The sequence below is a fragment of the Perna viridis genome, chromosome 3 (genome assembly GCF_037379345.1).
Source record: "Perna viridis isolate PV_CMFRI_1.1 ecotype Kerala chromosome 3, ASM3737934v1, whole genome shotgun sequence".
In the NCBI taxonomy this organism is placed as follows: Eukaryota; Metazoa; Mollusca; class Bivalvia; order Mytilida; family Mytilidae; genus Perna; species Perna viridis.
This window is the reverse complement of record NC_142447.1, coordinates 9,630,622-9,644,733: the sequence shown is the minus strand read 5'-3', so window position 1 is coordinate 9,644,733 and position 14,112 is coordinate 9,630,622. Positions and strand designations below refer to the sequence as shown.

At 32.9% G+C, this 14,112-nt stretch overlaps 1 protein-coding gene across 5 annotated transcripts in view; it reads right to left on the bottom strand.

Moving 5' to 3' along the window:
- Positions 1 to 14,112, bottom strand: part of LOC148620945 (uncharacterized) — a 182,464-nt gene that overhangs the window by 152,968 nt on the left and 15,384 nt on the right. For 4 of the 5 annotated variants that reach the window (XR_015921037.1, XM_088574867.1, XM_088574868.1 and 1 more), the window contains 8 exons: positions 13,608 to 13,709; positions 12,105 to 12,152; positions 10,163 to 10,266; positions 7,068 to 7,135; positions 4,330 to 4,508; positions 3,044 to 3,529; positions 2,213 to 2,321; positions 148 to 293 (listed from right to left, as the gene is read on the bottom strand). Coding sequence is in view for 4 of the 5 variants with exons in the window: in XM_088574867.1 (XP_088430993.1) it covers positions 148 to 293; positions 2,213 to 2,321; positions 3,044 to 3,529; positions 4,330 to 4,508; positions 7,068 to 7,135; positions 10,163 to 10,266; positions 12,105 to 12,152; positions 13,608 to 13,709 (1,242 nt within the window). In the remaining variant the exon portion in view is untranslated. Of the gene's footprint in view, positions 1 to 147; positions 294 to 2,212; positions 2,322 to 3,043; positions 3,530 to 4,329; positions 4,509 to 7,067; positions 7,136 to 10,162; positions 10,267 to 10,845; positions 10,935 to 12,104; positions 12,153 to 13,607; positions 13,710 to 14,112 lie in introns of those variants that run through there. The other variant, XM_088574869.1, reaches the window with a different exon arrangement.

Genomic DNA, 14,112 nt, shown 5'->3' with positions numbered 1-14,112 from the left:
GTGGATGCTGACACAAAAAAGTAATACCTAAGTCTCGCCTTCCACAACATTTGTTGCAGCTGAGATAAAAATAGAGGCAATCTACTACATGTACTGGGCTCAAAGGATTGAAAATTCAATAAAAAACAAAAATAAGACTGTGCATACATGTCTGTGGATCTATCTGAACAAATGTCTGGATGCTGTCTTTGTTTGCAATGATAATATTGTGCTGCTGCTTTTTGGTACATGTTTTTCCATACTTGGTCTGTGTCTCAGTCAATATACATGGAAGAACCTTCTCCAATAGCACACTGAAATCAAACATATAAATAACAAAACCAATATTTTCAAAATTGAGCCTTTTGTATATGTCTGCTGTATAGAACAAATAGCCCCCTCCCTTTGATTAGATAAAGAGATATCTAAATCCAATAAACCTTTCAAAAAGTGCTCAGAATGTTGAAACTAGTCTTCTTACAAGTTTCTTCCAATACAAAATGGTGCTGCAGTAATTTCAGAATAGATGAATGCACAAAATGTAACAGAGAGACAGATCTATGGACAGACTAACACAGGGACAGACTTGTGGACATACTAACATTACGGCAGACCTATGGACAGATTAACAGATGGCTAGACATATGGACAGTCTAATAGATAGACAAAACTATGGACAGACTAACAGAGGGACAGACCTATGAACATGCTAACAGACGGACAGACAGGAACCATTACCATTGTCCCAATGTCACTATGTAACAGAGGGACAGACAGGAACCATTACCATTGTCCTAATGTCACTAGGAACCATTACCATTGTCCCAATATCACTATGCAAAAATATCCAAAAAGTAACATATTCAAAGAAAAGTAGGGAGTCATATAAAACTACATGAAGAAGCTTCTTCACATTCAATTTTGCTTCTTGTTATTTGTAATTAAGAGAAATTATAAAAGTTATTTTTCAAAGAACCTTTAAACAAGCTACCTGTAAGTCAAAAGAATAATGAAGGGAACCAAGGTTATAGTGGTAATCAAAAGAATGCAGGCCCCGCTGTCAATAACATTTGGTAAATAAGCTGATATGAAGCATTATTTGAAGTTATTACATAGTCTCGTTATGTGCGATTTTATTCTAAGATTTTTAGTGAAAACTGATAAATATCCTGAACGACAGAAATATTTTAAATGAATTTATATGAGGAAGATGAAATATGGTACTTACTGTAATTTCATCCACATTCAATTTGACTGATGTATGATACTTCACATCCATTTTTGGGGGTATTATGACACACTGACATAACTATGAAATAATAACGGTTCTCAAGAGATAGAGTGGACACAATTCGTTAAGAATGGACAGATGGACAGCGCGACCGACAGACGGACCTTTGACCTAGGAAGTTGTACAAACATTATGACATTCCCTCTGGTGTTGGTTAATATACATGTCAAGTATAAACTTTAAAAGCATAATGGTTCTCAAAATATAGAGCAGACACAATCTTTACCACAGGACATGGGGTTGTCATCTGAAACCAAAGTTTTTGACCCTGACCTTTGACCTAGGAAGTTGTACATACATTATGACACACCCTCTGGTGTTGGTTAATATACATGTTAAGTATAAAGTATGAAATCATAACGGTTCTTTAGATATATATTGAACACGAATTTGTAATGGATGGACGGATGGACTGATTGATCACTACAGGGCGACCCACTTAAGGCGGGACCCTAACTAAAATCATACATATAAAGCAAAAAAAGCAAATGAGCAACTCAGACTCCACTGAAAACAAGGAGCATGGACCAAGTGCACCGGTAGGGTAAATAAATAGGAATTTAGGTTATTAAAAGGAATATTTAATACTTATTCAAAGATTAAGCAATATATATATGAGGAATAAAGCATGTGAGAAAAATTGTCATTTAAATATTTCAAATGGAGAAATGTTATAATGTAAGAAGATATTATAATCAATTGTTTTCAAAAATGTAGAATCAATATTAGTTGATCTAAAGAGCCAGAAATATGGATTTTTTTTAAATAATATATGAGTATAATCAGGTTAAGATTAAGCAATAAACTTTCTACAGCACAACATTTTTTTCTGAGTCTGTCTGGTTAGAGGAAACAAATTACATTGAATATTTAGGCCTTTTCTATGATAAAAAAATATCTCAAAGTAAATTCTACATCTTCCTTTTTAAATTTAATACTAACCTGCATTTGCCATCAGGAGTAACAGCATTAATTAAATCAACAGACGACTTTTGTATGCATGTAATGGAAAAACTTTCAAGCAAGCTGTGGTTTGTACAAGGATTCCCATCTGAAAAGAAGGACTTACAAAACATTGTTCTGTATACACTACAGGGGTTGACAATTTATTGATCCTTTAAGGATGTGTATTGCAAATCTTAAATACCTCTTTCAAACTTTCCCAAAGTGATTGAGACCCACATATTAATATCAAGAGAAAGAATTAAATACTTTTTTCAAAAGTTTTTCCAAGTAAAAATGGGAAGCCTGTAGTTTCAATTTACTAGTCCTCGACATCTGACTAACAGAATTATCAACCCTTGTCATACTTGTTACAAAATTGTTTTTTAACAGTAAAACATCTTCCAATTAAAGTGTTATTGGAAACAAAAAGATATGTCTCAAAGTTCAAAGGGGTATAACTCTCATAAAATTAACAGGTCATAAATTTCTGGAAATATGCACAACAATTTATCATGTCCTAACAAACTACTAAGTTTAATGAAATCTGGCCAGAAACTTCCAAGAAGTTTCACTTACAAAAGTGTGGTGGACAGACAATGTTTTCCCATCAAAGTGGGGAAGACATAATTATAAACTACTACATAAATTTTTATGTTTGTAATTTTTTTTAATATTTCAATTAACTATTAAACATTTTACCATAAAAATCAATTCATTTAATTCCATAAATTTGTATGTAACAAAAAAATATAAGAGTGGTCAAAGTGGTCCATGACATCAAAGATGTTCAAGCAAAAAACTTGAAATGATTCAACAGCTATCACTCACCAAGAAAAGTGGTACTAGTTGTTGTATCAGGTTGAGTTACTGGTGGCTGTGTTTGGGCTTTTTCAGTTGTAGTTTCTTGGTGGGATTTTGTAGTCACAACTGCAGCATCTGTTGTAGTTTCTTGGTGTGATTTTGTTGTCACAACTGCAGCATCTGTTGTAGTTTCTTGGTGTGATTTTGTGGTCACAACTGCATCATCTTTAGTACTTGGAGGTGCAGTTGATGTAGTGGTAACTACTGGTTGAGGCTGACTTTTTGTTGTTGCCTTATCAGTTGTGATCTTAGGTGGAGTAGGGGCAGAGGAAGTCTCAGGCTGAGGTTGGGTGGTTAGATCAGGCTGAGTTACAACTCCCTCAGTGGTTTTTGACGAAGTAGTGACTGTTGTTTTTGGTGGTGGTGTTGTCACTGTTGTTGTTGTTGTTGCTGTTGTTGCAACAGTTGTAGTACTAGTTGTTGTAGTACTTGGTGGAACTAAAGTAGTTGTTACTGGAGCAAGAAAAATAAATATTATCAGAGATGAGCATCACATTTCAATGACTTTTTAACTAAATTGAGTTTGGCATTTATCTTACTGTATATCTATCACCTATCTCCACTTTTTCTATAATTTTACTTTAATGTATTATTAGTTTTTTTGCACAACAACAAAAATAGAACTTCTTCTTAGACCACCTCTGATTACTTCAAACAGATAATTTTGACCTGATTCTTCTTTAAAATGGAAGGTATCAAGCTGAAATTTGTCATTTATCTAAGGGTTTTATAATTTCTGTAACCCACACTATCAGTAACAGTTATCATTATCCTTAATCACCATTAGATACAACATTTGTTTAATTTTCATTAAAATCAGGTGATACATTACAGCAAAAATTAAATGCTAAATTGCTAAAAGAAAGCCATTTCTTTAGTAGACAGTTCTTTTTTTTTTTATCAAAATAACAGCACATCATTTTTTTTCTTTGTTGTTACAGATATTTTTAGTCTTTCAAACGTGACATATTAAAGTGAACTCTCTATAAAGTGAAATATTCAATATATGGCAATCTTAATTTTTATGCTCATCAATAATTTTTATCTCCAACTACAGCTACAATAAAAACTAATTACTTACTGATATAATAATAAAAGCCACTGATTTTGATGAGTTCAGTGATTTTGAGACTGAATTTACCCTAAAAGGGTTTGGTTAAGACAGATTTCACTGTATTTACTGACTCAAACATCAAAGTGACTGTAACAAACAGATTTAGGAGATAACTTTTTTTATTGCATCAAATACATACAAGGCACTGACGACACTGAGATTAGATTGACATCCACAGCTTTCAGGAGATCAGATGTTGACTGTACATCATTCTTTATCTGTTGTATTCTATCTTCCGTGACAGTTTGTATATAGCTTGGTGTGTGAACGGTGGTTTCTTCCAAAATAACTATATACACAACTACTATACTACCTTGACTGAAACAAAACAAGAAAGTCAAATCAATACTGATAGGTTATTACTTAAACCTTACTACTGAAGAAATATTTCCTACACAAAGGTTGAGAAATTCAGTCTTTAATAATGCACTAGTGAAGCACAGGTGAATGAAAAGATCATGAATTTTTCTCATGAGTGTGAGAAATCTCATTTCGTTAGGTTTCAGTGTAAGTACCTATTTCTTCCTCATGCCCTGTTTTTTATAGGCAATCTACCATATGGCCATAATTTCCTACAAGTATATTTGTGATACAAAGATGCAATATCACTAATGGCCGATGTGATCATCAAAGCCCTTGTTTTGATTTTTATTACTCTATTTCTGTGTAAAGAAAAACAACAACGCCATACCATATTTCACCCAAATCTCATATTTACATGTGCATATTGTACAGATATAAATATGAACAGACAAAGCACCTAAAGTTTCAAATACTGTATTTCGCCATTGTAAGCAAACTTATGTTTTTCAACAATGGTCTTTGTTTTGTAGTGAATAAATGACCGAACACAGTGTACCTTCAACATAATACCTGAAACTAAATAAAGCCCATAACTTTTTCTCATGTACATGTATGAATCTTTATATTCAATGAAATTCATGACACTTATAATACTAATAGAATAACAAACCAGATTAAACTAACTATTTATTTACAAAATTTACATTTTGGCAAATGGGGACTTACACAACTGCAGCTGAAAATACAATGTATATAATGTCTCTCTTGAAAGGGAGACAATTCAACTAACTATGAAACTTGGAAATGAGAGAAAATTTTTTTAATTATTACCAAAATTTTGAATCGACATAGCCAAACCAATATATTAAACATGTTAAAAATAACAAGGCAAGAATGGTAATAAAATAGGAAGACATTAAAATATATGTAAGCATGGTATGAAAACAGGAAAAAACATTTAACCATACGTAAGCATGGTATCAAAATGGCTAATTATTTAACCACACGTAATCATGGTATTAAAAAGGAAAACAGTTAACCATACGTAAGCATGGTATCAAAAGGGGAAAACATTTAACCATACATAAGCATGGTATCAAAAAGGAAAACATTTAACCATACATAAGCATCGTATCAAAAGGGGAAAACATTTAACCATACACAAGCATGGTATCAAAAAGGAAACATTAAACCATACGTAAGCATGATATTGAAATAGAAAGGCATGAATCCATACATAAGCATGGCATCAAAAAGGGAAGCATTTTTAAAAATCATTAAGCAAGGTTTCAAAAAGAGAAATATACAATATGAGTACATATGAAAACAAAAACATAGATAAACATCAAAATAAAGATCATTGGTCAGTAACTACACATGGAAATAATAAACAATATAAGTCCCCTAAGGCACTGACAACATGGTGAGCAGTGGGGAGGATGGCGGAAATTTAAAAGAAAACACTAATTAGGATGACCTCAATAAATAGCTTGTTAACTCAACAAGAAACTGCAAAACTAATGACATATCCCTGACTTGACCCACTTGACCTATTACCTAATTACGAAACAGCCTCTGGGGTTATTGAATAAACAGCTGGTTGTAGATAAGACAACATCAAGTTCAGTGTATTAGAGAAATAATCAATAAACTCCAATTATCAACATAATTGTTATTTTATTACTTTATTTCTGTGTAAAGAACAACAACATTGGCATACCATATTTCACCCAAATCTCATATTTACATGTACATCATACTGTACAGATATAAATATGAACACACAAAGCACCTAAAGTTTCAAATACTGTATTTCGCCATTGTAAGCAAACTTAAGTTTTTCAACAATGCTCTTTGTTTTGTAGTGAATAAATGACCGAACACAGTGTACCTTCAACATAATACCTGAAACTAAATAAAGCCCATAACTTTTTCTCATGTACATGTATGAACCTTTATATTCAATGAAATTCATGACACTTATAATACTAATAGAATAACAAACCAGATTAAACTAACTATTTATTTACAAAATTTACATTTTGGCAAATGGGGACTTACACAACTGCAGCTGAAAATACAATGTATATAATGTCTCTATAGAAAGGGAGACAACTCTACTAACTATGAAACTTGGAAATGAGAGAAATATTTTTTTAATAATTACCAAAATTTTGAATCGACATAGCCAAATACAGATGCTTGCAGCTGTAGCCCCAAGTTAGCCCTTGTTTTGATTGTCATGATGAGAGCGTGTTGTTTTTACTGGAAAATACTTATTCTCAGAAGAATGTTTTTGTTCACTTCTGTTGCTTCATTGGTTTTCTTTACTCAAACAACAACAAAGTAGGTATCAAACCTTAACGTTGTTGTTATAATTAGAAATACTGTGGGTGCAGAGAAGGTTCAGTATATTGAAGATTAAAATTCAGTTTACATATTATTTCTGGTTTCTCTCCTACAAAATGTCAGTTTTGGCACTAAGTAAATGCATTGTGTAACCACAAAAAAATGAATTAAAAGTTTTTGTACAACTTCATAACCTTGGAATAATAATTTGCTGACTAAACATACCTAACATCAGTAATTTCCACCTTTTGGAATTCATTGTTGAGTGAAGACCCCTGATACATACTAGTAAGCTGTAAAATACATAAATTATATCATTACATAAATATACACTTTTGTCATTCTATTTGGTCAGCCAAAATGTATTGACTATATAACAATTAATGTTCTGTCATGGACTGAATACATTTTGTATACTTTTTTTATTTTGGTATCACAAACATTTCATTGTTTTGATGTTGTCCATTTTTAATCCAAATTGTTCTTTTCTTGGCTTTTTTCCCTGGTTTTTCTCTTTTTAAAATCTTTGTTGTGCACTGGCCCCAATTTCATAAAAAAAATCTCACCCTGAGGATTTCCTCTTCCTCAAATATGCCAAGTATTTCCTCATGTGAGATTTTCCTCAAATAGAGTTTCAGAAAAAATTCTCATGTCAGTTGAGGAATTTCTCAGGTGAGGAAATTGTTTCAGAAATTTTGTTTATGATTTCACAAACTTTTTGATATCAAGAATTTGCATTGAACTGTAGAAATGCTTGGCATGACATCTTATTTTTGCAGTATTCTAAAACTCATCCATACGTCGCTTTGTGTCAAGACAGTGCACTGTTATTGTCTATTTATCTTATCTTCCATTTTTCCTTTTATAGTGAAACATTTCAAGTCATAATCATTGAAATTAATTTTATTAACCATTATGGATTCAACACTGCATTAATTTCTGAAATTGACAATATTAATGCATAACTACATTCCAAAATTGATATAACTGAAATAATGCAATGTAAGGGCATTGTACATAATTAATTAATTAATCATTAAGTAGATTGGCAATTTGGGCTAGAAATGCATTGAAAGGCTGAAACCTTTGAAAACTTACCCCTGAAAAACTGAAAACTTGTCTAAACCAGACATTTTTTTAAGTCCCTCTATAAGAGTTAACTTGTGTTAACTGAACACATGTCTAATCAAAACAAATTACTGTGAAAGTACTTTAATTTGCAGATACCAATTTTCATGGATCATGGTTCTTGAATTTGTGGTTTTAATGTTTTCAGTATACACATCAATGGGAATTTCATATTTGTTGGGAAACAAATTAAGTGGTTTTGGTCTACCCATGAAAACCACAAATATTGGTATTCCACAAATAATTCACAGTATACAGGTTTACCATATAAGGTTAACAACTATCATGCTATTGCATATTATTAGTAACTAATTAAGAAAGAATCAGGTTTAATTAGACATCAATATCCTCAATCAATAATCAACACTAGTCAAATTGTTATACACTGTGCTTTTTCAATTTAAATATTCTGAGGTCAACAATCAGAAGATCTAAAATGTTTGTATACAAATAAAAATCTTCACTTCCCATCTGTTTACATTTGCGGTTGAATGAAGCCCCATCAAAGAGAAGTTATGAGTCTTGCAACTAATAATGGAAGAAAAATTCAAATGCAACTTGAATAGAAAGTACAGACAATTCTCTTGTGGTTCAGACACAGCATCAACAATGTTATATCATAAAGTCTCATACATAATGTAATTGAACAGCAAGGAAATATGTTTTCTCCAATAAAGAATTGATCAATTTTGATAGAAGCTTAATTTCATAATTTACAATAACTCATTTTAAAAAAAAAATGCAATCTTTTAAATTGATAATTTATACAAGGTTTAATTTACAATGTGCCATAGTTGTTTCATGTACAAATTCTTTAGAATTTATTTTGTAATAAATATACAATTTAAAGGCTTCTTAAAAAGCTCTGATGAGAGGCTACTTTTTACCTTGTTAAGTTGCTAGCTATATGCTGTGTCTAAAAGCAGTTTACACAAATCTATTTAATTTTAAATTCTAGCTTAAAATCAGTTTTTTCTTTAATAAAGCTAGTGCAGCAAACCTTAAACAGAGTATAGGTCTGGCCATCTAAGTCGCCCTGTGTTTGTCAAACAGAGTAGAGGTCTGGCCATCTAAGTCGCCCTGTGTCTGTCAAACAGAGTACAGGTCTGGCCATCTAAGTGACCCTGTGTCTGTCAAACAGAGTACAGGTCTAGCCATCTAAGTGGCCCTGTGTCCGTCAGACAGAGTAGAGGTCTGGCCATCTAAGTCGCCCTGTGTCTGTCAAACAGAGTACAGGTCTGGCCATCTAAGTGACCCTGTGTCTGTCAAACAGAGTACAGGTCTGACCATCTAAGTGACCCTGTGTCTGTCAAACAAAGTACAGGTCTGGCCATCTAAGTCGCCCTGTGTCTGTCAAACAGAGTACAGGTCTGGCCATCTAAGTGACCCTGTGTCTGTCAAACAGAGTACAGGTCTGGCCATCTAAGTGGCCCTGTGTCCGTCAGACAGAGTAGGGGTCTGGCCATCTAAGTGGCCCTGTGTTTGTCAATCAGAGTAGAGGTCTGGCCATCTAAGTCGCCCTGTGTCTGTCAAACAGAGTACAGGTCTGACCATCTAAGTGACCCTGTGTCTGTCAAACAGAGTACAGGTCTGGCCATCTAAGTCGCCCTGTGTCTGTCAAACAGAGTACAGGTCTGGCCATCTAAGTGACCCTGTGTCTGTCAGACAGAGTAGAGGTCTGGCCATCTAAGTGGCTCTGTGTCGGTCAGACAGATTGGGGTCTGGCCATCTAAGTGGCCCTGTGTCCGTCAGACAGAGTAGAGGTCTGGCCATCTAAGTGGCCCTGTGTCGGTCAGACAGATTGGGGTCTGGCCATCTAAGTGGCCCTGTGTCTGTCAGACAGAGTAGAGGTCATGCCATCTAAGTCGCCCTGTGTCTGTCAGAGTACAGGTCTGGCCATCTAAGTGATCCTGGACTTCATAATATAGGCATTACTGTCTTCCAATGTACTCTAAGTATTATTGTTCACCAGATACTTATATAAGTGCTTTCCATGGGTTTAGCAAACCAGGAAATTTGGTTTCTAGCAAAAACAATATTTTCCATCCATTTGTATGATGCAGTTGTCGTTCAATGAATTCAAAAAATTATATGAACTCACTTTTTTCACTAAATCACAAAAATCAGTACTCACAAATTAGCACTTCCACAGTTTCTTGTATAAATATTTTTTTCTCTGAAGATAACCTTACCTGATTATCTAATCTGCTTTTTAAGTTTTGGTATTCTGAACTTGATTGATCTGCATATTTTGAATCCCAATTTTGATTAATTTTCAAAGATGTTTGAAATTTTCCTACAAGAAAGAAATAAGATATTGAAAATGATTTGTACAATATACAATTTAAAGCTAGCTTACAGTCTTGCATGTATTTCAAAACTTAAATACATAACATAATGCAAAATTAAAGGAAAGAGTGCTCTTGAACTTAATTAATTTAGCAATCTATGCATAAAACCAATTTTCAGCATTGTGCAAGATTTAATTATGTTAGGGACAAAATGCTCATTTTTATCTGGATCCACCACCAATAAAAATTTACAGGTAATACATTTTTCCTAAACTTTGAAAATAGATCTTTTTAGAAAAGCCACTGAATCACAATATGTAGATGTACCCTTTAAATGATGATGGTTTTGTGACTTCATTCTGTTATAACCATATTTATCAGGCCAAACTAAACAGGTATTCCTTTTTGAGTTAATCATGATTATTTCGCAGCATATAATGTCTATTTCTAATCTGAATAAAACTGTACTTAAAAGACATCCATAATATTTTTATAAATGCTATTTAAAGTACAAATCATGAAATATACACTAAACAGGGGTTCAACAGATCACAGACAGTCATGAAAACCTTAATTACCCATACCTATTTCCATGACTCAATAGATTTAAAGGCCAAATTCCTTCATACCAGTGAGAATAACCACAGACCATGACTAATTCACACCCTGTTATCTAGATGTAAAAATACTTATCTTCACTGTCATTAAAAAAAATACTCATGAATACAGTTCATGGAGGTTACACATTTTATTTTTGAATTCTAGAAAGGACTGTGGTAATTTATAGCTAAATAATCAAGACATTATCTGAACAAGAAAAAATAGATCAGAGAATAAAGTAAAGTGAGCGTTATATATAGCCTGATCTTTACAATGACCAGTTTATAGATGTGGAACTGAAGAAATCCTTTCTATCAGTGTTTTTGCTTGTGTACCTTAATAATTGTAAAAAAAATCAATAAATCAGTTAGTAAACATATAGAATGGGATACTCCTACCCATTTATGGGGTTGGGTTATTCCCCCGTCTCATTTAAAAAATACCCAAAAAGTAATGCATTTTCAACTGGAGTTTTTATCTGAATTTTCCTCAGAATATCCAAAAATGTATGGAGCCAAGACTCCATTGAAAAGTTAGAAAATTCATGTATTTCATCTAATTAAATAAGTAATTGCCTACATAAGAATCATGCAAGACTTCTATATCACATATTTTTATTTCCAATTGGTTGTTTCAGATAAACTTAACAATGGTCTCATAAAATCTTTTTTCTTGTGGTGGAGAAGAAAACAATGGAATGCACAGACATTTTCTTCTAAGGGCAGATAATTCTTACTCTGCCAGCATATTTGATCTAATATAATTTTTACCTTAAACATCCTTTTCTAGCATGCTTCATTTTCAAAATCATCGTTCTTTCTACTAATAAAATGCTGAAATCTAGCTTTAAAAAATCAACCCTTATTTTAAATGAATCCTAATTTGCATGATTCTTATAAAGAAAGGTACTTAACTGATATGTTAAGAATCTTAAGATATTATCATACTTAAAATTCATTTTAATACCAACACATTTAGGCTCTTACAGTTGATGTAAGTATATGTATATCGATAAACTTGAAAACAATCCTTCAACATTATGTGACTGATGTAATCTGGAGGACAGACAGATTGACATAAACAATATGTTTATAGTTACATTAACCTCCTCTTTCAAAAAAGGTGGTGCAATTTATTTTGTTATTTCATTGAATAACTTGTAGAAGAATTTTTGAGTTTTGGATATCCATGTCTGAACCAACACCGATGTTTATTTTCTAGCATGACTACCGGTATAACATACCTTTTTCATACTGTGGTATATCTGAAATCTTGTCTGGTTTATCCATTACTGCAAGAGAGTAGGCATTAAAATTTAATTAGAAAGATCAATAACATTCTAAATTATCTATGCTAAATATAGATACAACAAAAATAAAACCATAAAACATATGTAAACAAAATTGTACAAGCAATTCTTTTGTTTCTAGTTGGAGGAAACTTAATTAAGAACCCAGCTTTATAAAGATTCTCAATTTGATATTTTCCTGAAATCCTTCTTAACTCAAATTTTGACTAATCAAATGGCTTGATATTGAGATTTGAAGACAATTTTTTATGAAACCCAGGCCAGTTCAAAACAAGGAAAGGTCTAGATCTTCATTCTCAGGGATTTCTTTGAACTTGATGAACAGTAAACAATCAGTCACACTAGATACACAGCAGCAGGGTACCCATGGATTTACTCTCTTGATTTTCTTTGTGCTTCAGTATTTCTGAATTACTTTTCTTCCACAGATTCACGCAAACCATTTAAATCCATGATAATATATCTCAAAACATATCAATCTCTGAGGTTTGACAATCAAAAGGAAAACAAAATGAACGAACTAACAGACGCACAGCCCAAAAAAAAAGGTGAAAAGGACATTCTGATTGACAATGGAAATTCAATTGACTTCAAAATAAATTTTATGACCATATCAAAATTTATAGAGGAATGTCCCATTAATGTTACACCTCCACCTTTGGAGAAAGGTTCAATGGACATATATGACCATTAAATATCTCAATACTGCACTGTCACACTACAGTGACTAACAGCTAAAGCATGTATTTTATAACCATTGTATTAACCATGCTTTAAAATCACCTGTCATAACCTGCCTTCGTCATAATAGAGACACTGAACTATATTCTTGACTACTATATTACAACAGTTTTATAAAATGCATCTTATTAAATCTCAAGATCTAGTTCAAGGGCGTAGCTGCCTATATGCAAATATGCAGTTGCGTACTTTCGGAAAAAGTAACAAAAATAAAAACACACATTTTAAAGATGAAATAAAGGTTATTTATCACATATGCATACTATGAATGTAGTATAGGCTCTGAAAAACTGGCTCCAAAATCGTTAAAATTCAGGAGTTTCCCTCAGGGCTTTGCCTTGCCGGACTCACTGGGGGCCTTGAGCGACCCCCCCCCCCAAAGACCCCTCGCCATAATTTTGCATACAACTAAAACAGGCCTAGCTATGCCCCTGTAGTTTAATTAACAATACGTGTATTCTGCACTACAAACTAGGTGATCAAAAATGAGAATGCTACATCTATCTGAAAGTACTTCAATTTGACAAAATTAAGCCAGGTCATTTATATACACTAACAAGGGTTTGTGCAATAGATTGCTTGCTCTATATTTTGCAAGGTGAGTTGTACTCACTTGTTGACTTTTCCTGTATCTCTAATTAACCTACATCACACCAGTTCAAACATAATAATATTTCTATCAGTATATATAATTACCTCCAAAATAAACACCAAGGAACACCCCTATACCTACAAACAACAGAAGTACCAATATAGTAATAGCTACACAGCAACGGTGTTTACCCCTTCTGTATGTATCTGAAAAATAAAAGCAAGAAAAATTAGTACAATTTGGTTCACTGTGTATCTCCAACTTATCTTCACTTCACAATTTGTCTTAGTTGGACCTAGTTATAAGCAAAAAGGGGGATCCAGCCTATCATTTGCCGGTTTTTGCCCAAATTAAGCATGAGATTAACAAACTTTTCCAACAAGGGGGGTCCAGACCTAAGAACAAACACCCCTCCATTCTCTTCTGAATCCTCCATTGTGTCTACAAACTCGCTAATTAATACTGGAATAAACTATTTGATTTTTACTGCATTTTCTTACACAAAATGTGATCATAAGAATCATAAGAACCAACAGAAACTTATGTGGAGAGTGTACTTTCTTGGCTGTCAATTATTTCTGAAAATATCATATGTGATTATAACCATTT